This window comes from Trachinotus anak, unplaced genomic scaffold (assembly GCF_046630095.1).
Source record: "Trachinotus anak isolate AG129_WGS33_773 ecotype Australia unplaced genomic scaffold, CSIRO_AGI_Tana_v1 ptg000028l, whole genome shotgun sequence".
Taxonomy (NCBI): Eukaryota; Metazoa; Chordata; class Actinopteri; order Carangiformes; family Carangidae; genus Trachinotus; species Trachinotus anak.
Genome location: NW_027273879.1, coordinates 21,887,230 through 21,908,496, shown reverse-complemented (window position 1 = coordinate 21,908,496; position 21,267 = coordinate 21,887,230). Strand labels below are relative to the sequence as shown.

General features: G+C 43.9%; 2 protein-coding genes across 11 annotated transcripts; both read right to left on the bottom strand.

Moving 5' to 3' along the window:
• Positions 1–206: 206 nt before the first annotated feature.
• Positions 207–12,497, bottom strand: dcp2 (decapping mRNA 2). Of its 4 annotated transcripts, XM_071465829.1 has the most exons (12): positions 11,490–12,497; positions 11,109–11,379; positions 10,047–10,198; positions 8,133–8,260; positions 6,860–6,958; positions 6,625–6,777; positions 6,431–6,543; positions 6,047–6,151; positions 3,135–3,306; positions 2,445–2,534; positions 2,253–2,304; positions 207–1,660 (listed from the first exon to the last, which is right to left on the bottom strand). In XM_071465829.1, the coding sequence occupies exons 2-12, from the start codon at positions 11,174–11,176 to the stop codon at positions 1,530–1,532; spliced, it is 1,263 nt and encodes a 420-aa protein (XP_071321930.1). In that variant the 5' UTR covers positions 11,177–11,379; positions 11,490–12,497; the 3' UTR covers positions 207–1,529. The 4 variants fall into 4 exon arrangements, with proteins under 4 accessions (XP_071321930.1, XP_071321928.1, XP_071321931.1 ...); XM_071465827.1 differs by having other exon boundaries at positions 11,109–12,497; XM_071465830.1 differs by having other exon boundaries at positions 3,198–3,306; positions 11,109–12,476.
• A 1,614-nt stretch (positions 12,498–14,111) lies between these two features.
• cenpa (histone H3-like centromeric protein A) lies at positions 14,112–21,046 on the bottom strand. 7 transcript variants are annotated; one of them, XM_071465837.1, is made up of 5 exons: positions 20,806–21,046; positions 18,651–18,777; positions 17,941–18,086; positions 17,556–17,630; positions 14,112–14,626 (listed from the first exon to the last, which is right to left on the bottom strand). In XM_071465837.1, exons 2-5 carry the CDS (start codon positions 18,769–18,771, stop codon positions 14,513–14,515), a joined length of 456 nt encoding a protein of 151 aa, XP_071321938.1. In that variant the 5' UTR covers positions 18,772–18,777; positions 20,806–21,046; the 3' UTR covers positions 14,112–14,512. The 7 variants fall into 7 exon arrangements, with proteins under 7 accessions (XP_071321938.1, XP_071321937.1, XP_071321936.1 ...); XM_071465836.1 differs by having other exon boundaries at positions 14,112–14,598; positions 18,651–18,831; positions 20,782–21,006; XM_071465835.1 differs by having other exon boundaries at positions 14,112–14,598; positions 18,651–18,831; positions 20,806–21,006.
• Positions 21,047–21,267: the final 221 nt, after the last annotated feature.

The window sequence follows — 21,267 nt, the reverse complement described above, 5'->3', positions numbered from 1 at the left end:
GAGCAGGTGATCACATCACAACCTCTGACCTCAGCTGAATCTTATTCTAAGACAAAAATCATTTCTCCTCTAGTCACTGAAGAAGCATCATTTTCCTGCTTCAGTCCTGTTGAAAACAAATTTAAAAACAAACAGTATACAGTTATTACCAAAATAAGAGCCTTCCTCCAGGAGAAGAGATTACAGTTAAAACTAAAACAGGTCCATTGCCAGGAATGAAAAAACAGACTTTATTAATATTCACAGTCAAAACACTAGTGAAGCAGACGACAACATGAATTCACCTTCTGTACAATTACATGACAAACATGATGAGGAGAGCCCAGAGCCACGAGACCCTGGTCTGAATTATGGTTTCAGCTGAACCTGATCACTGTGGTCTAACTCTGTGGCAACTATGGATTTTACAGGAGTTTAAGCCTGAACAGTCTGAACAGTCCAGATAAAAACCAGGGTCACTTTAAGATGATAACACAACAGTCTGTGAACATCTGTGGCTGAAAATACTTAAGTTGAACTATTGACTCTAATTGAAATGTGACTTTCCTTGTGTGCAGATGTTTGGTAGGAAACACACTTACTGCTAAAATGAACTGCTCAGTGATCCAGTGAACCAGTGATGCAATGATCCAGTGAATCCATGATGCAATGATTGAGTGGACCAGTGATCCAGTGAACCAGTGATCTCCTCAGACCACAGTGAAACTATGATTGAACTTTTCATTTTCAAACTGCCACACCACAAACCTAAAAATAAAATGGACTCTTCTTTCCCCTCGTGTCAGATGGAAATGAAGCAGCCAGGGTCTTTTCATGGTCATTGTTTCTGATGCTCAGTCCCATGATGCTTCACTTTGACAGTAAGTTACCATGGCAGTAGAATTTAAATTCAGATAGAAACAAGTTTGGTTCACTGTGTTATCACAGTGGAGCACACTGATGATTACTGATCAAAGGAATTTAATTAGAACATTTTCTGGCCTGAATATTAAACATCATACATTATATTTGCAGCCATAGACGAAGCTGTAATGACACTTTGTCAGGTCATTATTCTACATCACTAAATTCCTGATAAAACCTGAAATCATGTTGGAAATGCAACCAACAACATGTTAATACACCTTCCTTCTGGTTTGGTGGAGGAAACAATCAACACCTAATTATTACAACTTAAAATCAATGTCTGAATTATGAAGACTGATTCACTCAGATATCAGTCACCTGTTGACTCATGGTCACTTGAGCCGTCCCCTCCTCACAGTTTGTGTCGTTGTGAAGTTGTGTTCCTGTTGTGTCACTCTGAACAGTGTTGGAGCTGTTTAAAAAGGTCTGAAAAGTCAAACAACTCTAGTAAAGCTCAGTGTTTGTGTTCAGTGATGGAAGGAACACTCCCCACTGAGAGTGTGTGTGTTCATGAGAAGCAAAGCATCATGGGAAAGGTCATGTTCAACGGCATCCTTGTCTGGACTTTAGGTAGAATTCTCTGAGGTGTGACGAGATGTGGTTACAGGCTCAGCTTCTTCAGGTCAGTAGTCAAAACATTTCATGATGGCGTCTCTGTCAAATCTGAAGGTGAGGAAGGTCTGAGAGGAGAGCAGCTGCTCAGAGTCTCTGCTGTGGACCAGGTGCTGACTGCTGGTGCTGCACGGAACGCCATCTGTGGAGAGAGAGGCTTGTTACCTTCACTGAGCTGTTTCTCTTAGACGATGGCCCCAGGGCCCTGGAGCCCTGCAGCAAACAGAGATCTGATCATTTATTACTCTGTCACTTTAACTGCTCAATGTCTGCTCCAGGAACAATGTCGGAGCCCGAGGATCATTGTCTGGGCTGATCAGTGAGATACAATCACTAATCGATCACTACAGGTTACAGTAAAGCTGATTAAAGTCAGGTGTTCACCACGGCCTTTCATGTGACCTGCGAGCTGGTGAATCAGAGTCACTTTGAGTCATGAATCTGTCATTGTAGTGTACTCTGCAGGTGATGTATGTACTCTGTCAAAGATTGCGTGTGAGGTAAAGAGGCTCCACTCTGAGTGTTTTTGTAGTCCTAGCAGAGAGAGATGTTTCTCACATTCTCCAGTTTCACTCAGCACACCTTTTAAAATGATGAGCTACATGTTTTCAGACCAAACTGATTCACACTAACATGGTTCCACCAAATGAACCACAATGATTCACTCTGTAACTGTGTCAGTCCCACGCTGAGGAGAAACCATCACAGACACGTGGACTTGGTTCAACAAATACCTCTGTCAAAACTGTCCTGCAGTCTCCTGGGCTGAAGTCTTTTATCCTCTTTCTGTGGAAACAAAAACAGAACAGAGACCTGCTGGTGAAACAATCATCAGTAGATCATATCATGGTCCTAAAGCTGCTCTGAAATCCAGAACCACACAGTCCCTCTATAATGAAAACAACATGTGGGGTTCTTGTCTTCACCTGCTGGGTGCTGGTTCCACTGTCACTGACTCCTTTCTTCACGTAAGAGGAATCCTGACATTTTTTCCCATTGGCCTTCATGGTTGGGTTCTAAAGAGAAAAGAACAGAGGTAAGAACAGAGGATAGAACAGAGGAAAGAACAGAAGATAGAACAGACGAAAGAACGGAGGATAGAACAGAGGTACTGTGGCTGCATCAGTTGTTTGACCTGTTACCGCTATCACCTGCAGACACACACCTGGAGACAAACACCTGAAGATAAACACCTGGAGACACACACCTGCACACAAATACCTTCAGACACACACCCGGGGACAAACACCCAGAGACAAACACCTGAGGACACACACCTGCAGACAAACACCTGAAGACAAACACCTGGAGACAAACACTCAGAGACAAAGACCTGAAGGCAAACACCTGGAGACACACACATGCAGACAAACACCTGAAGACAAATACCTGGAGACACACACTTGCAGACAAACACCTGGAGAAACACACCTGAAGACACACACCCAGAGACAGACACCTGATGTTTTAACCTTTTAGAAGAGGTAAACACATGTCTGGCAGGTGCAGGTCCTGACATGTGACTCTGGGTGATGTTCAGGTGTCTCACTCACCAGGTGACAGTGTTTATCAGGTACTGACAGACTTGACGTGTAGCAGTAACTTGACTGCATGACCTGTGTCCTGACTGGACGACGCTCCTGTTGAATGATGGGTAGTGTCATGTGGTCTTCTCTAACCTGGTTCAGCTCGTACTGGCTCAGCTGGCCCACAGTCTTCTGCTGCAGCTGCTTGGTCCAGCTGTTCCCAGGAAATACATCAATACCTGTGAGGCGGCGAGACTTCAACCTGAGAAGTGGACGACAAAATCAGTTTGCTATTAGAACTAAATCCTCACACTGTTTCTGATGAAAACAGACCTCATCAGACAGGAGCTGCTCTCCTTCTCCATGTCCTCTCAACAGTTGGTTCACCACCACACTAAACAAACACTCACATCTGTACACATGTAATACTTCACACACTTGTTATGGCTGTACCTTTAATATTCAGACATCATTTCTGTTTCTGCAGCTTCTGGTTCTGTGATCATCACCTTCTGTTGTTTTCTGCTCGTCTCAGTAGAGACCTCATTCATGGTTCTGATGATGCTGCTTCTAATTATCTGGGCGCTCGCCGACCAGATACTGTGTGTGGAGCAGACCAACCCGGACTCCGTAGTTATTGTCCTTGGTGACTTTAACAAAGGTGACCTCAGTCATGAACTGCCCAAATACAGACAGTTTGTTAATTGCCCGACCAGAGAGGGGAACACTCTGGACCACTGTTACACCACAATCAGTGGTGCTTATCACGCCGTCCCCCGGGCTGCACTGGGCCACTCTGACCATGTCATGGTCCACCTGATTCCCACATACAGGCAGAAACTAAAACTGTGTAAACCTGCTGTGAGGACATCGAAGCAGTGGAGCAGTGAAGCCATAGAGGATCTGCAGGCATGTTTGGACTGCACTAACTGGGAGGTGTTCAGGACTGCTTCCAACAGTCTGGATGAGTTCACAGAGGCTGTGACGTCATACATCAGCTTCTGTGAGGACTGCTGTATCCCATCATTCACCAGGGTGAGTTATAACAATGACAAACCCTGGTTCACAGCTAAGCTCAGTCAGCTCAGGAGGCAAAAGGAGGAAGCTTTCAGGAGTGGGGACAGGGACAAGTTTAAAGAGTCCAAGTACAGGTTTAGCAAAGCGGTGAGAGAAGCTAAACGACTGTACTCTGAGAAACTTCAGCTCCAGTTCTCAGCCAATGACTCTGCTTCTGTCTGGAAAGGGCTCAGAAAGATCACAAACTACAAACCTAAACCCCCCCACTCCATTAATGACTTCCGTCTGGCCAACGATCTGAATGAGTTCTACTGCCGCTTTGAAAGACAGTGGGACAAGCCTGACACTAACCTCCACATCAGAGCCACATCAGAACCCCCCTCCTCCCCTACCAAAGGAACGTCTCTCTCTATCCTGGAGAGAGATGTCAACAGGCTTTTTAAGAAGCAGAACCCCCGCAAAGCAGCCGGTCCTGACTCTGTCTCTCCATCATCCCTGAAGCACTGTGCTGATCAGCTGTCTCCAGTGTTCACAGACATCTTCAACACCTCACTGGAGACCTGCCACGTGCCAGCCTGCTTAAAATCCTCCACCATCATCCCTGTCCCCAAAAAACCAAGGCCCACAGGACTAAATGACTATAGACCCATTGCCCTGACCTCTGTGGTCATGAAATCATTTGAGCGCCTTATCCTGTCCCATCTCAAATCCATCACTGACCCACTCCTGGACCCCCTGCAGTTCGCCTACAGAGCCAACAGGTCTGTAGACGACGCTGTCAACATGGCTCTCCACTTCATCCTCCAGCACCTGGACTCCTCAGGGACCTATGCCAGGATCCTGTTTGTGGACTTCAGCTCTGCCTTCAACACCATCATCCTGGCTCTGCTGCAGGACAAGCTCTCCCAGCTGAGCGTGCCTGACTCCACCTGCAGGTGGATCACCGACTTCCTGTCTGACAGGAGGCAGCACGTGAAGCTAGGAAAGCACGTGTCTGACTCCCAGACCATCAGCACTGGATCCCCGCAAGGCTGCGTTCTTTCTCCTCTGCTCTTCTCCCTGTACACCAACACCTGCACCTCCAGCCATCAGTCTGTCAAGCTCCTGAAGTTTGCAGACGACACCACTCTCATTGGACTCATCTCTGATGGCGATGAGTCTGCCTACAGGTGGGAGACTGACCGTCTGGTGACCTGGTGCAGGCAGAACAACCTAGAGCTAAACGCTCTGAAGACAGTGGAAATGATAGTGGACTTCAGGAAGAGCCCAGCCCCACCCACCCCCATCACCCTGTGTGACTCCCCCGTGGCTACCGTGGAGCATTTTCGCTTCTTGGGAACCACCATCACACAGGATCTCAAATGGGAGCTAAACATCAGCTCCCTCATCAAAAAAGCTCAGCAGAGGATGTATTTCCTGAGGCAATTGAAGAAGTTCAACCTGCCAAGGACTATGATGGTGAACTTCTACACCTCCATCATTGAGTCCATCCTCACCTCCTCCATCACCATCTGGTACGCTGCTGCCACGGAGAGGGACAATAACAGACTGCAGCGTATCATCCACTCTGCTGAGAAGGTGATTGGCTGCAATCTTCCGTCCCTCCAGGACCTGTACGCCTCAAGGACGTGCAGGGAAGATTGTAGCTGACTCCTCCCACCCTGGACACAAACTCTTTGAGACACTCCCCTCTGGCAGGAGGCTGCGGTCCTTCAGGACCAAAACCTCTCGCCACAAAAATAGCTTCTTCCCATCTGCTATTAGCCTCATCAACAAGGCTAGAGAGCCCCACTGTTGCTGATCAATTGCACCAATCACCAGAAAAAATTCCTTGTATGTGAAAACATACTTGGCAATAAAACTGATTCTGATTCTGATTCTGATTAATGACTCTTCCTCTGTCTGAGTTCACAGAGCCAGCCGATCACCAGCTGATCACCGCTTAGCATAGCCTAACCCTACCCCATCTGTTGTGTATTGTTTACCGAGCGTTGTCTGAAGGTTTGGATGCAGCATTGCTGGAGTTGGTGAAGTCCTCGTCACTGTCTGTTGACTCTCCTCTCTGCCTGCTGATCCAGTCTCTCAGAGGTCTGTACAAGTGGAACAGCAAGTGTCACATCAGTATCAGTCACATGAAGTCAGGCACACACTGTTTCTGTTTCATCTCTGTTTATATAAAGACACAAACGTGACAAACATGTGATTCAGTGAACTGCTGAACTGTGGACAGAGTCAGGCTAGCTGTTTCCCCTTGTTTACAGTCTTTATGCTAAGCTAGGCTAACCATGTCCTAATTGCAGCTCTGTACTAAAACACGCATGTTTGTTTATGTGTATATGTGTGTGTGTGTGTGTGTGTGAGAGACTCACCTCATGAATGGGATGGCCATGAAAAACCTGTTGGGGGCCAGTCCCAGTTTGGACTTGGGGGTCATGTCGTTCCTGTGACATGGCAGCTTCTCAACAGGAAACCACTCGATGTTCTGCAGGAGGAGAAGAAGACCATGAAACATGTTTGAGAGCCACAAACAGCTGCAGATGAGTGTGTCAAGTCGAGTTCCCACCCTGATCTCTTTCCTGGTTTTGGGGTTGAACTTGGTGTCCTTTGACACTCCTGGAATAATATAGAGCCGCACCAGCTGGTCGGTGATCTTCTGCTCTATGTACATGTCTTTGCAGATACGATTCTTGATATCGAAGCCTGTCTCCTCCAACACCTGGAAAACAGGGTTTGGAACTCTGAACTAAAGACTCTTCAGGCTTCTCTCAGAGCTGAACCGTGAACAACATGAGACTCACTTCACGCACTGCACAGTCATGAGGAGCCTCGTCCTCATTAACCTTCCCCTTCGGAAAGCCCCAGCCTGACTTCGCAAGGTATCCCTGAACGAGCAGCACCTGAGGAGAGAGGACACAGCAGGTGAGACAGACCATGTGTACACAGGTGAAGCTTCATATCAAAATATCACCTCCTCCCTGTGACGCAGCTGTTTGTCTTCTTTAAAATTAAACCAATCACTACACAGAGAATGACAGACCTGTTTACATCAACATTACCACTACTGACATATCTACCTGTGTCAGGTGACTATAAGGGTCTAACAAAGTCCTCAACCCACTTTACAACAGATTCTGATCAAAGAGGATTCAGCTCAGGGCCATGGCCTTCTACATACCGATGGATCAACACCTGTCACTGTGGTGTACAGCAGAACAGAGAACAAGATGAGGTTTATTTGTTGAGCAGGGTTGGGCCTGAGGGGTGGAGACAGAGGCAGAGCTAATATGAAATAAAATAAAGTCTGTTTATGGAAGCTCAGAGGTCTATTCCAGAAAACAGGTTTAAAAAACCCAGACCCTGAACTCTGAGCTGATGAACCTGAGATCAAAACTGAGTTTTCTGATCTGAGTCAGTTCACTCTGACTCAGATCAGAGTCAGAGTGGACAGGGTCTGGTTCTGATGTTGATCAGTTAGACTCAACAGTTGTTGATTGAATTTAATATGTGAAGCTGTGTTAACTTCAGTTGATGCAGCTGGTTCTACAGGACAACTTCAAACTAGTCCAGATATTTTAAATGACTGCCTGAACTAAGGGACTCAATGCGTTAATTCAACTCTGGTCAGGAGGCAGGTCCATAATAGAGCCAGACTTCGTGTCTGAGTGACCCTCCATCCTCACTCCCAGACATTCAGACCAGAGAAGCAGCTCAACACGTCGTTGACTTTGTGTTCTCATGACATTTGTTGACAGTAAGAAAAAAGTAGAGTAAGACTCAGCACAAACAGAGCAGATTAATCAAAACCTGGTTTTAATTAAGTCTGTTAGTGTCATTAATGAAACAGTCGTGGTTCTGTCTCCACAGGATAACACCGAAGTTTTATTTATAGTTCAGGTCTCTGTAGTTTTTACCAGTGATGACATAATTTGACCTTTCTGACCTTGGTGTTTCCAGGTCTCAGCTGCTGAGTTCAGACTTGCTGGGACTGACAGAAATGATGATGACAAACATGCAAATAAACCAAGATGTAAATCTTTGTCTAATGTGTTGGAGTGTGCAAATATAACTCACACTTTCTAATGATTCATCCAGAATGATGGCTCCATATGTAGGTACACCCATCTTGTACTCCTTCCACTGCTCCAGCACTTTCTGCACATCCTCTCCATGAGGCAAAAGAAATGGACAGTGATGGAAGAGTTTGCAGCTGTCAAGGAAAACAACTACAGCAACACCAGCACCACCTCTGAGGATGAGGATAAAGGGGTGCCGAGATGTTAGCAGTGGTGGACAGTAACGGAGTAAATTTACTTGAGTACTGTACTTAAGTACATATCCAGAGGATTTCTACTTTACTTGAGTATTAGATTTCTTTGGTACTTATTACTCTTACTTGAATACATTTCCAGGACAAATATTTTTACTTTTACTCCAGTAAATTTCTAGGAGGGCTGAAAAGTACTTGTTACTTTCAGGTCTGCTTTTTTTTTTTTTTTTTTTTTTTATTCTAAAATACTACTGGACACAAGCTGTGTTTGTCAAAGAATGAAACCTATCACAGTGCACGCTCTCCACTGGGATCTACGTAAAAGCAGATAATAATATCGGGACAGGGGAGACAAGACAGACATGGGGAGACAGACATTGGGAGACAGGCACGGAGACAGACAAGACAGACATGGGGAGATGGACATTGGGAGACAGGCACGGAGACAGACAAGACAGACATGGGGAGACGGACATTGGGAGACAGGCACGGAGACAGACAAGACAGACATGGGGAGACAGAGTTTGTTGTGCTCCTATATTGTACTGGCACATGTCCTTCCTGTAAAGTCAAGTGACTTCAACATTGAGTTATTGAAAGCAGAGATGTAGTTTTTTGTAAAGCAGTGGTTCTCAACCAGTGGTCTGGGGACAACATTGGTCTTTGAGGGGGTTCCAGTTCCCAACTTAGCTAAATGATAGAGAGTTAGTTGGACGGTGCAGGTTCATTTGGTTACAGTTTTAATAATTGTTAATAAACACTGCATCTGCAACATCTGCTGTCCTCTTATGATCCCATTCATTTTATTTGTTCTTATAGGTGTTTACACCACATGCCACAGCAGATACTGTGTGTTGAGCGGACCAACCCGGACTCCGTAGTTATTGTCCTCGGTGACTTTAACAAAGGTAACCTCAACCACGAACTGCCCAAATACAGACAGTTTGTTAATTGCCCGACCAGAGAGGGGAACACTCTGGACCACTGTTACACCACAATCAGTGGTGCTTATCACGCCGTCCCCCGGGCTGCACTGGGCCACTCTGACCATGTCATGGTTCACCTGATTCCCACATACAGGCAGAGACTAAAACTGTGTAAACCTGTTGTTTACAAGAACCTCCAAGAACCTCTAACTGCACCAATCACCAGAACAAATTCCTTGTATGTGAAACATACTTGGCAATAAAATTGATTCTGATTCTGATTCTGATTCTGCAGGCTTTATAAAACATTGTGGTTCTAAAAGCAAGCACATCAATGCAGGTGGTTTCAAAGAGTTAATTCTCTGAAACAAGAGTTAAAAGGTCCTTAAATTAATTTAGAAAAAATTATAGTAATTCCATTGATGTGAAAAATAAGAAGTTTACTCTTACTCTTACTCTTACTTTTACTTAAAGTAAATTTAAAAGCATGTACTTTTGGATACTTAAGTACCTTTAAAAGCAAGTACTTTTTTACTCTTACTCGAGTAACATTTAGACTGAGCTACTTTTACTTGTAACGGAGTAAATTTTGACCGGTAGTATTTGTACTCTTACTCAAGTGCTGGGGTCGAGTACTCTGTCCATCTCTGGATGTTAGTCTGGAACAGACTAACATCCAGACTAATCATTGTCTCCTCTGCTGGTTGATATTACAGCACAGTGGATGTCAAATGTAAGACATGAATAAAACAGTGAAGATCATTTAACACCATCAATCACATCTAAAGATATCAGCTTTGGCGAAGTCTCTGATGCCACAGTGAGGAGCTCCTGGAGTGTTCTGCATGCAGAAGTCCAGGTAGAACCAGTGAGCCAACTCGATCTGAAAGCAGACCCGGATGGCGTTGTCCCTCTCCTCGCTGGGGATGTGCAGGATGAACCGGCTGGAGACACAAAGGGGGTCAGGATTAACACAGCAGGTCTCTGGGCCACGGATGAACAGTGGGCCCTCACTGAATGTCTGATCACACCCACAGACTCAGACATTCTACATGGACAGGATACAACAGGATTCAATTCAATGTGAATTAGTGAGCAGTAATAGTGCACGTGTGCCCACACTGATGCAGGCTGTTACAGCTACTTCTGTCATACTTCTGAGCCCTTTACACCAGAAACCAGATGATCACACTGGAGTTGGTAGACAAGGTGACCTGACAAGGGATGAGAGCTGGGTCCAGACTACAGAGACTGATGGAAATCTTTTCTGCTGTCATAGGCAACGTGAGACAACATCTCTGCAGCCTGGACTACACATTCTCACATGTTCCTGGTTGTTGTTTACAGCCACACCTCAGTTACCCCTGGCAACCATGTGTGATGTCATCCACTCTGTTCCTGACCAATGAATGTCCACTGTAAAGATGGAAGACATGTGAGATGAATAAAGTATCTCTCTCTCTCTCTCTCTCTCTCTATCTATCTATCTCTCTGTGTGATGAGAACAAGTTGAAATGACGGAAACCATCTATGGGAGGAAGTAACTACAACAACTACAGACAACTACAGACAGCAACAACCACAAACGACAACAGCAAGTACAGACAACAACCACAGAAGACAACAACTACACAACTTCTACTACTACAGACAATAACAACTACAGACGGCTGCAGACAACAATAACTATAGACAACAACAACTACAGAAAACAACAAATACGATCAACAACAACATCTAGCTGTAGAGCGCGGTAGTTTGGCTCCTGACTTCGGGTTTGTGAGCTCGGTGCTCGGTAATGATGAGTAAACCGTAACGATAAATGTCGGTAAATCGTCCCGTGAGCATAGTTACCTGCAGAGGTCGTCCAGGACTCCGGAGGGAATCTCTACTCGTTTTGTGTCCATGTTGGTTGAAAACATCCCAGCCCCCTCTCTCGGAGAATTCGAGGACAAAAGCCAGAAGAGCAGAAAGCTACACCCACACTTCTCCACTCATAGCTCCATCTCAACTTTACATGATCTACATAAAGACCCCAAATCAGCTCATTACTTCTGTCCTGCTTCTCTTTCGTCGTCTTCGCCGAGAACTATAGTGTCTGATGATTGTGCTGCGTTCAGGTCACCTGGGACAAAGGGCAGAGATGGAAACCCCGGACTTTACGACGGCAGCACGGTGGTATGATCACAGAGGAGACCACGTTTCAGAAAAACGTCAGTTCTGAGTGTAAATTACCTGTATATTAACGGAGACGTGTGAAACTCCTAACTCAAACAACTCCCATATAACTTGAACGCGACATCAGTTTCAACCCGGAAGTTAATTATCCAGTCACAGCCATGGATGTATTATAAGACCTGGATGACGGATCTAAAAATGGCGCCCATTCAGTTCAATACGAGTTGCTCGCCATGGATGTATTATAAGATTATAAGGTCTTATAGTACATCCGTGGTCACAGCCTAAGCATGAGGCCGGGGTTGACTCATAGATTGTATGGGTTGACTAGAAGAAACGCTATTGGTTCATGTTTCTGTCACCTGATGGAGGGAACAGCATTAGCAAGTTAGTGTGAGAGGTAGGTATGTGTAACATTTGGCTCCGTTCAGATGAACTCGGCTTGTCACAAAACAAAAGGCCACCATGTTGATCATATAAGAACATTACTTCTTTTACAACGACGAACTCGGAACTAGACTGTTCTTACATATTTCTGCTGGAAATTAAAACTAGAGCGTTGGTGTCCATGAACCATGAGAACCACGAGAACCACAGGAAATAAAGTTCTTACAATAAAAACAAAGAACATGTCGTGTGTGTCAGTGAAGCCTTCAGACAATCAGGACAAGGTTGTGTCATCACAGAGGTTTCTCCAGTTGGTATAGCAACGTTAACAATACACTTTAAACCAAATCAGATCAACAAGATCATTAATAAGTCATCAAACATCCATATCTAAAACATCTCACACACACATCAAAGTAAAAAATCTGAGTCATGATTCCGTCAAACCAGAGAAGAAGCTTCGGTGAAATTATCGATAGTTATCAATAGTTAATTGATAGTTATCAGTCCATCCAGTGGTTCATAACAAACAGGTAGTTAAAACAGCTCATTCACTACACTCCATTTTACAAAGTGTGGTCTGCGTGTGTATTTGATATAGTTGCACGTGGAGCAGATTTACTGAGTGAAGTTGTGTAGTTGTTTGTGGACTTCAGCTCCGCCTTCAACACCATCATCCCAGCTCTGCTGCAGAACAAGCTCTTCCAGCTGAGCGCGCCTGACTCCACCTGCAGGTGGATCACCGACTTCCTGTCTGACAGGGGGCAGCACGTGAAGCTAGGAAAGCATGTGTCTGACTCCCAGACCATCAGCACTGGATCCCCGCAAGGCTGCGTTCTTTCTCCTCTGCTCTTCTCCCTCTATACCAACACCTGCACCTCCAGCCTTCAGTCTGTCAAGCTCCTGAAGTTTGCAGACGACTCCACCCTCATTGGACTCATCTCTGACGGCGATGAGTCTGCCTATAGGTGGGAGATTGACCCGGTGACCTGGTGCAGGCAGAACAACCTAGAGCTTAACGCTCTGAAGACAGTGGAAATGATAGTGGACTTAAGGAAAAACCCAGCTCCACACACCACCATCACCCTGTGCGACTCCCCCGTGGCCACCGTGGAGCATTTCCGCTTCTTGGGAACCACCATCACAGAGGATCTCAAGTGGGAGCTGAACATCAGCTCCCTCATCAAGAAAGCCCAGCAGAGGATGTACTTCTTGAGGCAACTGAAGAAGTTCAACCTGCCAAGGACAATGATGGTGAACTTCTACACCTCCTCCATCACCATCTGGTACACTGCTGCCACTGCGAAGGACAAAAGCAGACTGCAGTGTATCATCCACTCTGCTGAGAGGGTGATTGGCTGCAATCTACCATCCCTCCAGGACCCTGAGGCGTGCAGGGAAGATTGTAGCTGACCCACCCTGGACACAAACTCTTTGAGACACTCCCCTCTGGCAGGAGGCTGCGGTCTTTCAGGACCAAAACCTCTCGCCACAAAAACAGCTTCTTCCCATCTGCTATCAGGCTAGAGCCCAACTGTCACTGATCCCCCCCTGACCCCCTATAGAACTACTGCTTATTCTTGTTACATTACACAGTGTAAATATATATACAGAATATATTTATATATTTTCTGTATATATTTTGCACTACATTCCCCATGTCTTTATTATTATTATTGTATATATCCCACATCTTTGTTGTAAATATTTTATCTTAATTTTATTAACTGTGACCTCTGCCTTCACACTACTACTACACTACGTTTTCATAAAACATTACATTTAACTTCACGTGTCAACTGACTGATGTAAACACGTGTGATGTGAACGTCTCATGACAACAGACGTTTGGGTGAGTTAAAGTGTGTGTAGTTCTAACTCAAGTCACTGAGGGTAAAAACCACAGAGCAGCTGTGGCCTGAGCTCACTGATGCTCCAGGAAGTAGACATCCAACTTGACCTCAGTCTATTTATTCTCCTCCTGCAGTCATCAGCATTCAGGTCAGCTCATGTGCAATATGAATGCAGCTTTCGTTTCCCTCTGTGAAAACTCACCTGGGCTCCTCCACCAATTAAGATTACAGCACCAAAACTGTATTTAGCACCTGTTCACCCTGCCTTGCTGGTTGTCCCAGGTGGCTAAGAGTGCAGATTCAAACAGATCGGACTGGGATCTGTGATCCTTCACCATACGGTTTCTGTTGAACTGACACATCGTGACCAGTAACATCAGTGAGGAGACAATGAGATAAAATGTGTCCAGATCAAAATAAGAATTAATTAAAAAAAATAATATATATATATATCAGTGTTTATTAATAGAATAAGTTTAGTTCAATGGGGAACAACATCCACACAATAATATATCAGAGGTAATCACACCAACACAGCAGATATATTCTGGATAGTAAAATGATTCTACAACATAAAAAAATACAACATCACGTGAGGATGATTTTCAGAGCCTGTGGTTGACCTAAAGTAAACTCAGTAGACCTGACTCTGAATTTGTTGGCTCGATGAACTGACAAATGATAATAAACATGGCACAGAGTCAGAAAACTTTTACAACATGTAGAGTTCAAACTGACTGATGCAGTAAAGCATCAGAACAAATTGAAGAGGACAGAATGTCAGTCTGTCTCTTGTCTTAAAGGTTGTCAACCCCACGGATCCTCCTTGCCAGCTGAATGTCACGGGGAAACACGGTCACCCTCTTGGCGTGAATGGCACACAGGTTGGCGTCTGAGAATAGCATCACGAGAAATGCCTCTGCAGCCTGGGAGGATGAGGAGGAGGAAGAGTAACTGCTGAAATTAGATTAGATAATTGAGAAGACACACTTCAATCAGCCTAAGGCTATATCCACACCACGTCTTCCTTTTAAAATGAAATCAATCTCTGTTCAGACGAGAGTTTTAGCTCCATGTCAGGAACAATCTGCGTCCACACTAACACACATCACGTGACTATTTACCTACACCGAGTATGTGCGAGCTGGTGTAAACAGGAAGCAGATTGTCTCCTCTCAGTTGGTTGATTACAGTAAATCCTCTCAAGGAGGAACAGCAAAGACTGTTGTAGTGTTAAAATACAGAACTGAACAACAGCTGCTGCAAAGACAAGGTCAGTAACACTTAAATTAATTATCCATGTTGTTTCACCACTGGTAGTCGAGGCTGATAAGAGCAAGCATGGGTGTCTATGTCATTGTTTCCAAAGGTCTCAGTTTCTGTCCGTCCAGACAACAACACAACCCTGGAGTTTTAGACTAAAACAGGTCTAGCAGCATTTCTGAAAGTCTCTGTTTTAGGGGCTGAAGACTTCGGAGGAGAGTCGATGGTGGAGGAAACAGAAGAAGAGATGAGTTTAAATCTAAAATGTAGAAGAAGAGACAAGTTTAAAACTAAAATGTGTCAGTGTGGATGGAGCCCGAGAAACAACATCAAGCATCACAGATCATATTAACATCAGCTCTGATGAAAATACACTTAGTCTACTATCATCTCTGTGGTATGATGATTTTGTTACAGAGGAACAAGAGAAACTTAAAACCTCAACAGAGATCAGTTATTAGACTAATACGTTGAAGCTGCACTTATAGCTACAGTACAGGCCAAAAGTTTGGACACACCTTCTCATTCAATGCGTTTCCTTTATTTTCATGACTATTTACATTGTAGATTCTCACTGAAGGCATCAAAACTATGAATGAACACATGCGGAATTATGTACTTAACAAAAAAGTGTGAAATAACTGAAAACATGTCTTATATTCTAGTTTCTTCAAAGTAGCCACCCTTTGCTCTGATTACTGCTTTGCACACTCTTGGCATTCTCTTGATGAGCTTCAAGAGGTAGTCACCTGAAATGTTTTTCCAACAGTCTTGAAGGAGTTCCCAGAGATGCTTAGCACTTGTTGGCCCTTTTGCCTTCACTCTGTGGTCCAGCTCACCCCAAACCATCTCGATTGGCTTCAGGTCCGGTGACTGTGGAGGCCCGGTCATCTGGTGCAGCATTCCATCACTCTCCTTCTTGGTCAAATAGCCCTTACACAGCCTGGAGGTGTGTTTGGGGTCATTGTCCTGTTGAAAAATAAATGATGGTCCAACTAAACGCAAACCAGATGGGATGGCATGTCGCTGCAGGATGCTGTGGTAGCCATGCTGGTTCAGTATGCCTTCAATTTTGAATAAATCCACAACAGTGTCACCAGCAAAGCACCCCCACACCATCACACCTCCTCCTCCATGCTTCACGGTGGGAACCAGGCATGTAGAATCCATCCGTTCACCTTTTCTGCATCGCACAAAGACAGCGGTTGGAACCAAAGATCTCAAATCTGGACTCATCAGACCAAAGCACAGATTTCCACTGGTCTAATGTCCATTTCTTGTGTTTCTTGGCCCAAACAAATCTCTTTTGCTTGTTGCCTCTCCTTAGCAGTGGTTTCCTAGCAGCTATTTGACCATGAAGGCCTGATTCGCGTAGTCTCCTCTTAACAGTTTTAACAGAGATGTGTCTGCTGCTAGAACTCTGTGTGGTATTCATCTGGTCTCTAATCTGAGCTGCTGTTAACTTGCGATTTCTGAGGCTGGTGACTCAGATGAACTTATCCTCAGCGGCAGAGGTGACTCTTGGTCTTCTTTTCCTGGGGCGGTCCTCATGTGAGCCAGTTTCGTTGTAGCGCTTGATGGTTTTTGCAACTGCACTTGGGAACACATTCAAAGTTTTCGCAATTTTCCGGACTGACTGGCCTTCATTTCTTAAAGTAATGATGGCCACTCGTTTCTCTTTACTTAGCTCATTGGTTCTTGCCATAATATGAATTCTAACAGTTGTCCAATAGGGCTGTCGGCTGTGTATCAACCTGACTTCTGCACAACACAACTGATGGTCCCAACCCCATTAATAAGGCAAGACATTCCACTAATTAACCCTGACAAGGCACACCTGTGAAGTGAAAACCATTTCAGGTGACTACCTCATGAAGCTCATTGAGAGAACACCAAGGGTTTGCAGCGCTATCAAAAAAGCAAAGGGTGGCTACTTTGAGGAATCTAAAATATAAGACCTATTTAAGAGTTAAGAGTTATTTCACACTTTTTTTGTTAAGTACATAATTCCATATGTGTTCATTCATAGTTTTGATGCCTTCAGTGAGAATCTACAATGTAAATGGTCATGAAAATAAAGAAAACGCATTGAATGAGAAGGTGTGTGTATGTATGTATGTATATATATATATATATATATATATATATATATATATATATATATATATATATATTGATGTGAACACGGTGGTTGATAGTCATGAATCCAGAGAGAATCATAAATCCTCGGTTACAACGGAACCTCTCTTCAAATCAAGGCTCCATGTTGCTATCTGGAGCATGTGCAGTCAGTGATACGTGCACGGTCCACAGCGAAACAAATCTTGGGCTGCAGACATTTGTATAAGGGTCTGCGTGTACTTCGTGGACACATGGGAGGTATGACTGCTACTCTATGGTTACAGTAACAGTTGTATTATGAAATATATTTAAAGCCAAATGAAAATGTTCTACAGAGAAAACCTCAGTTCTACTTTGATTCTGGAATGAAATCATCAGTCTCAGGTGTTTTGAATTTGATGACAAGAAATAAACACCACATTTTACAATCACACAACAGTCTGTTAGCTGGGTGTAAACACGGCAGTCTGTTAGCTTGGCTGTGGAGACAGTGGTTTACCTCCTGCAGGGCCAGAAGAGCATAGACCTGCCACCTCAGAGCCTCTCTGGAAAAACTCTGACACACCTCACGAACCTGAACCAAACAGAGGAAGATGTTTTTCAGAAGTTCACAAACTCTACACCTCGATGTTATGGAAGTAACTTCATTAGAAAACTTTTAAATTCTTGTTCATCGCACTTAAAATCAAATTAGCTTGTTATTAGCTAGCTTATTTAGCTTGTTTTTTTAACCTGAACAGATCAATCAGCATCACTGTAACAGGAGCTCTTGTGAGCGTAGAGCTGATCTCTATTCATCCCTGAAGAGGAACAGAAGACTTCTGGGTGCAGACATCAAGTACAGTGTTCATATTCTCCTCGTGGTTTGCAGCTGTGTGACTGACCAGGCGAGAGAAAGGTCCCTTCCTGAGCAGGAGGTCAGTGCTCTTCTGGTATTTGCGGATTTCCATTAAGGCCTTGGTTCCTGGTCGAAACCTCCTCTTCTTGGGAGACACAGGAGCCCGCTCTGGGGGCAGGCACAGAGAGTTAACTGTTTTTAAAGGAGGCGAGGACATGACAAACACCAGAGTGAAGAGACAGGATATGAGCCTGTGGAGCAGAGACATTAAAGGGGACAGGGGTTTTTCTGATGTTCAGAATCAGTATCCTCTTTGAAATCACTGCTAATTTCATTGAAGGCTTCTGTCTTGTGTTTATTTATGTGTCTGTACACTGGCTTCAGAATGTATTCAGAAGTCATTTAGATTTAACTGTAAATTGATAAATTTGTCATTTTACTTCAACAATCTACATTCAGTTATCCACAATAATAAAGTGAAAACAGGTTTTTGCAAATTTACCAAAAATCACAAACTGAATTCTCCCATTAATCCTCATTAATCCAGTTCTTTGTAGGACCCTCTGTGGCAATTGAATTTAATGAAGATTAATGGACACATTAAAAGTAAATCTACAATTAAATAAAGTGAAAATGCTGTAGACATGAATCAGTGCATTATGTGAATTCTGTTTTATCTGTATTTTTTATTAAAACACATAATAATCTCTCAATTGGAAAAGAACCATAGAAATAAACTCAGTCAGTCTCACTCACCTGACATTCTGCTCTGTCGCGGGGACCTGGGTGTCGAACCGGAGGTCTCTGCGGCCGGCACTGGTGGGCGGCGTTGAGGGGTTTTGCCCTTCCGGCGGCTGGTAGATGAATCATGACGCATCGCCTCCTACACACAGATGAGCACCACAGGAGGAACAGCACAGCAGCAGCTAAGGTGAGACTGTGAAAGATGTTTTCAGTCCATAAACTCATCTCCAACACACACACACACACACACACACACACACACACACACACACACACACACACACACACACACACACACACACACACACACACACACACACCGCTCAAACCAGGTTTGCTCATGTAGATGTTGTTGACATCCTTCACCCTGATGGAGAACTGGGTTGGGGTTAGGGTTAGTGGAGGTCAAGGGTCATGAAAGCTCCAGCACAGGGACCTTGAGCTCTTGCTCTCAGCTTTCTCAGGCATCAGCCCAGAATCAACAGCAGCACTACTCCACCACTTCATATGAATTTTACTATAAGTGTGTGTGTACTACTGACAGGATTAGTAGGTAATTAATCATTAATTAATCATGAATTCTGACAACCTATTAATGATTATTTATCAAGCAGAAAAGTCAAACATTCTCCAGTTTCCAGACTATGATATGTGACCTGGATCAGTGTTCTCATGGAGGTGTTCTTTAAAGAAATTTCTTGTTTCCCTGTGGAACCAAGAATAAACTGAAAGCTTTGTCTTGTATGATGTTGAATCAAGTTTATGGTCTTTAAAACACAGAGTGAAACAGGATGACAATATTCCGTGTTGAACCATGATGTAAATAAAATATATTAAAATATACTGAACACCATAATGATGTGACAGCTTCACACTTTTTACTTTATTCTAAACACAAATAAACAAATAAATACACCTATTAACAAATCAATAAGTGACATTGTAGGCATCACCCTCAGGTTCTGAGACATGAACAGAGGCCTAAACTACAGAGCAGGTTCAAAAACCCAGGACAACTTCATTATCTAGTGTAACTTAACCTAACATCCTGGATAACCTAGACTGGAGCTGGTTATCACCTGTTTCAGTTAACTCTGGGTTAACCTGTCTGAGTTCATAATTATAAACAACCTCATGAGAACCATGAATAAAGTATTAATATGAGAAGAAACACTGATACCTGCAGGTAAATTCAGTTATAGTTATGTCATCAGGTAAAATTCAACAGGTGACATGAACAAACTAGAGCAGAAACAGTTGAAATAATTTACTGATTAAAGTCAGACTGAGGATAAACTGTAATAAGATGAATCATCAAGTTTCTTCCTCTGATGATGATGAACAAACTTAACATGTGATGAAGATCAAACTGTTTCAGTGACGTCATACTGTTTGTGGAGAGAAGTAATTGATGCGTGATAAGGTTATTGTGACTCAAATGTTCATTTCTAATGATGAAATATTGATCAGTGTGTCGATCATTGTTCTGATCAAAGAAATTAAAAGGTTTAGTTTTTGTTTTTGCTCTCCTCATGTTGTTCTGAGCTACAGTGATGAAAAGGAGATAAATCCCTGTCTGAAGTTACCCTGATCCAGAGCATGTTCGGAGTTAAGCATCAGTCACCATGACTGGCCACGGTACCAACTGTTGTAGGACTGTGTGAATTTCTCAAAAGGGGTAAATAAAGTATTTCTTATCTTATTAGGGCTGAAAACCAGAGTTAAACCTGAAGTTACCTCGGTGACTTCAGATCCTGCTCCTGGTAAAGACCTCAGGTGGAGGAGGATGTGGAGACACCCATAGATTAGATATTCTACCACTGCTGCTGACCCCTGACACTGAACTCATCACGGTGATACCGAGAGCAGCCTCACCTGATAATCCTGGTCAGAAAGGAGATAGCTAACTGAAGACAACAGCTTCAAATAATGTCTCTATTTCCTCCCCGTAAAACCGAGTAATGGAGAAACCGAACACCGACGACACTTAATGTTACCATTTTATTTCAGCGGATCAAATTAACCACGGTAGAGTTAGCAGCTAACGTTAGCTCCGAACTCTAATGGGAAGTTAACTTTTTGCTGCGAATTGCTATGTAACTGCTAACGTCATATTAACTCGCTGTATTTAAAGTGTCCTCACCTGGTGAAGTGGTCGTAAACGTACCTGAGGGGTCGAAAAACGATCCGGATTCAAAGTTTAAATAAAATACTGTTTCCTAAAGTCACTGAACGGCACAAAGCCCCAACAACGGTCCAAGAAATTCAAATGACGCCTCTTCACCCGCTCAACCAATCGCGTGAGAGCAAGGGGGCGGGGAAAACATTTTCGGAGCGCTTGTGAGAAGTATCTTAACTCGCAAGATGGGCGGGAACATGATCGACAGAGCTCAGATCTCAGTGTTTGCGTGTGACGCACTGTGATTGTGAGAGGCTGAAACGCACCATGAGACCGGATGTCTGTTTATATTGTAGGAGGAGCCTGTCACTACTGTTTTGCATCAGCATTTTTTCCTTGTAAATAATTTTCCTTCAATGGAAGATTTACAGTATATCGTCTTTTAATTTGGGCTGCAGCTGTAACTTCCTGTTTACCTTGGTTTTGGTTTTAGTGAAGTTCAGTTCTGTT

Excerpts from the sequence above, each read along its gene's own strand:
- dcp2 (XM_071465827.1), bottom strand. The coding sequence starts at position 11,176 with ATGTTTTCAACCAACATGGACACAAAACGAGTAGAGATTCCCTCCGGA. Across the intron at positions 2,535-3,134 it reads GTCGTCCAGTCAGGACACAG|AACCCAACCATGAAGGCCAA; the intron begins GTCATGCAGTCA and ends TTTTCTCTTTAG. Across the intron at positions 1,661-2,252 it reads GCAGGACAGTTTTGACAGAG|ATGGCGTTCCGTGCAGCACC; the intron begins GTATTTGTTGAA and ends CTCTCTCCACAG.
- cenpa (XM_071465836.1), bottom strand. The coding sequence starts at position 18,771 with ATGCGTCATGATTCATCTACCAGCCGCCGGAAGGGCAAAACCCCTCAA. Across the intron at positions 18,087-18,650 it reads GCGACAGAGCAGAATGTCAG|TTAACTCTCTGTGCCTGCCC; the intron begins GTGAGTGAGACT and ends CTTTAAAAACAG. Across the intron at positions 17,631-17,940 it reads AGGGACCTTTCTCTCGCCTG|GTTCGTGAGGTGTGTCAGAG; the intron begins GTCAGTCACACA and ends TGTTTGGTTCAG.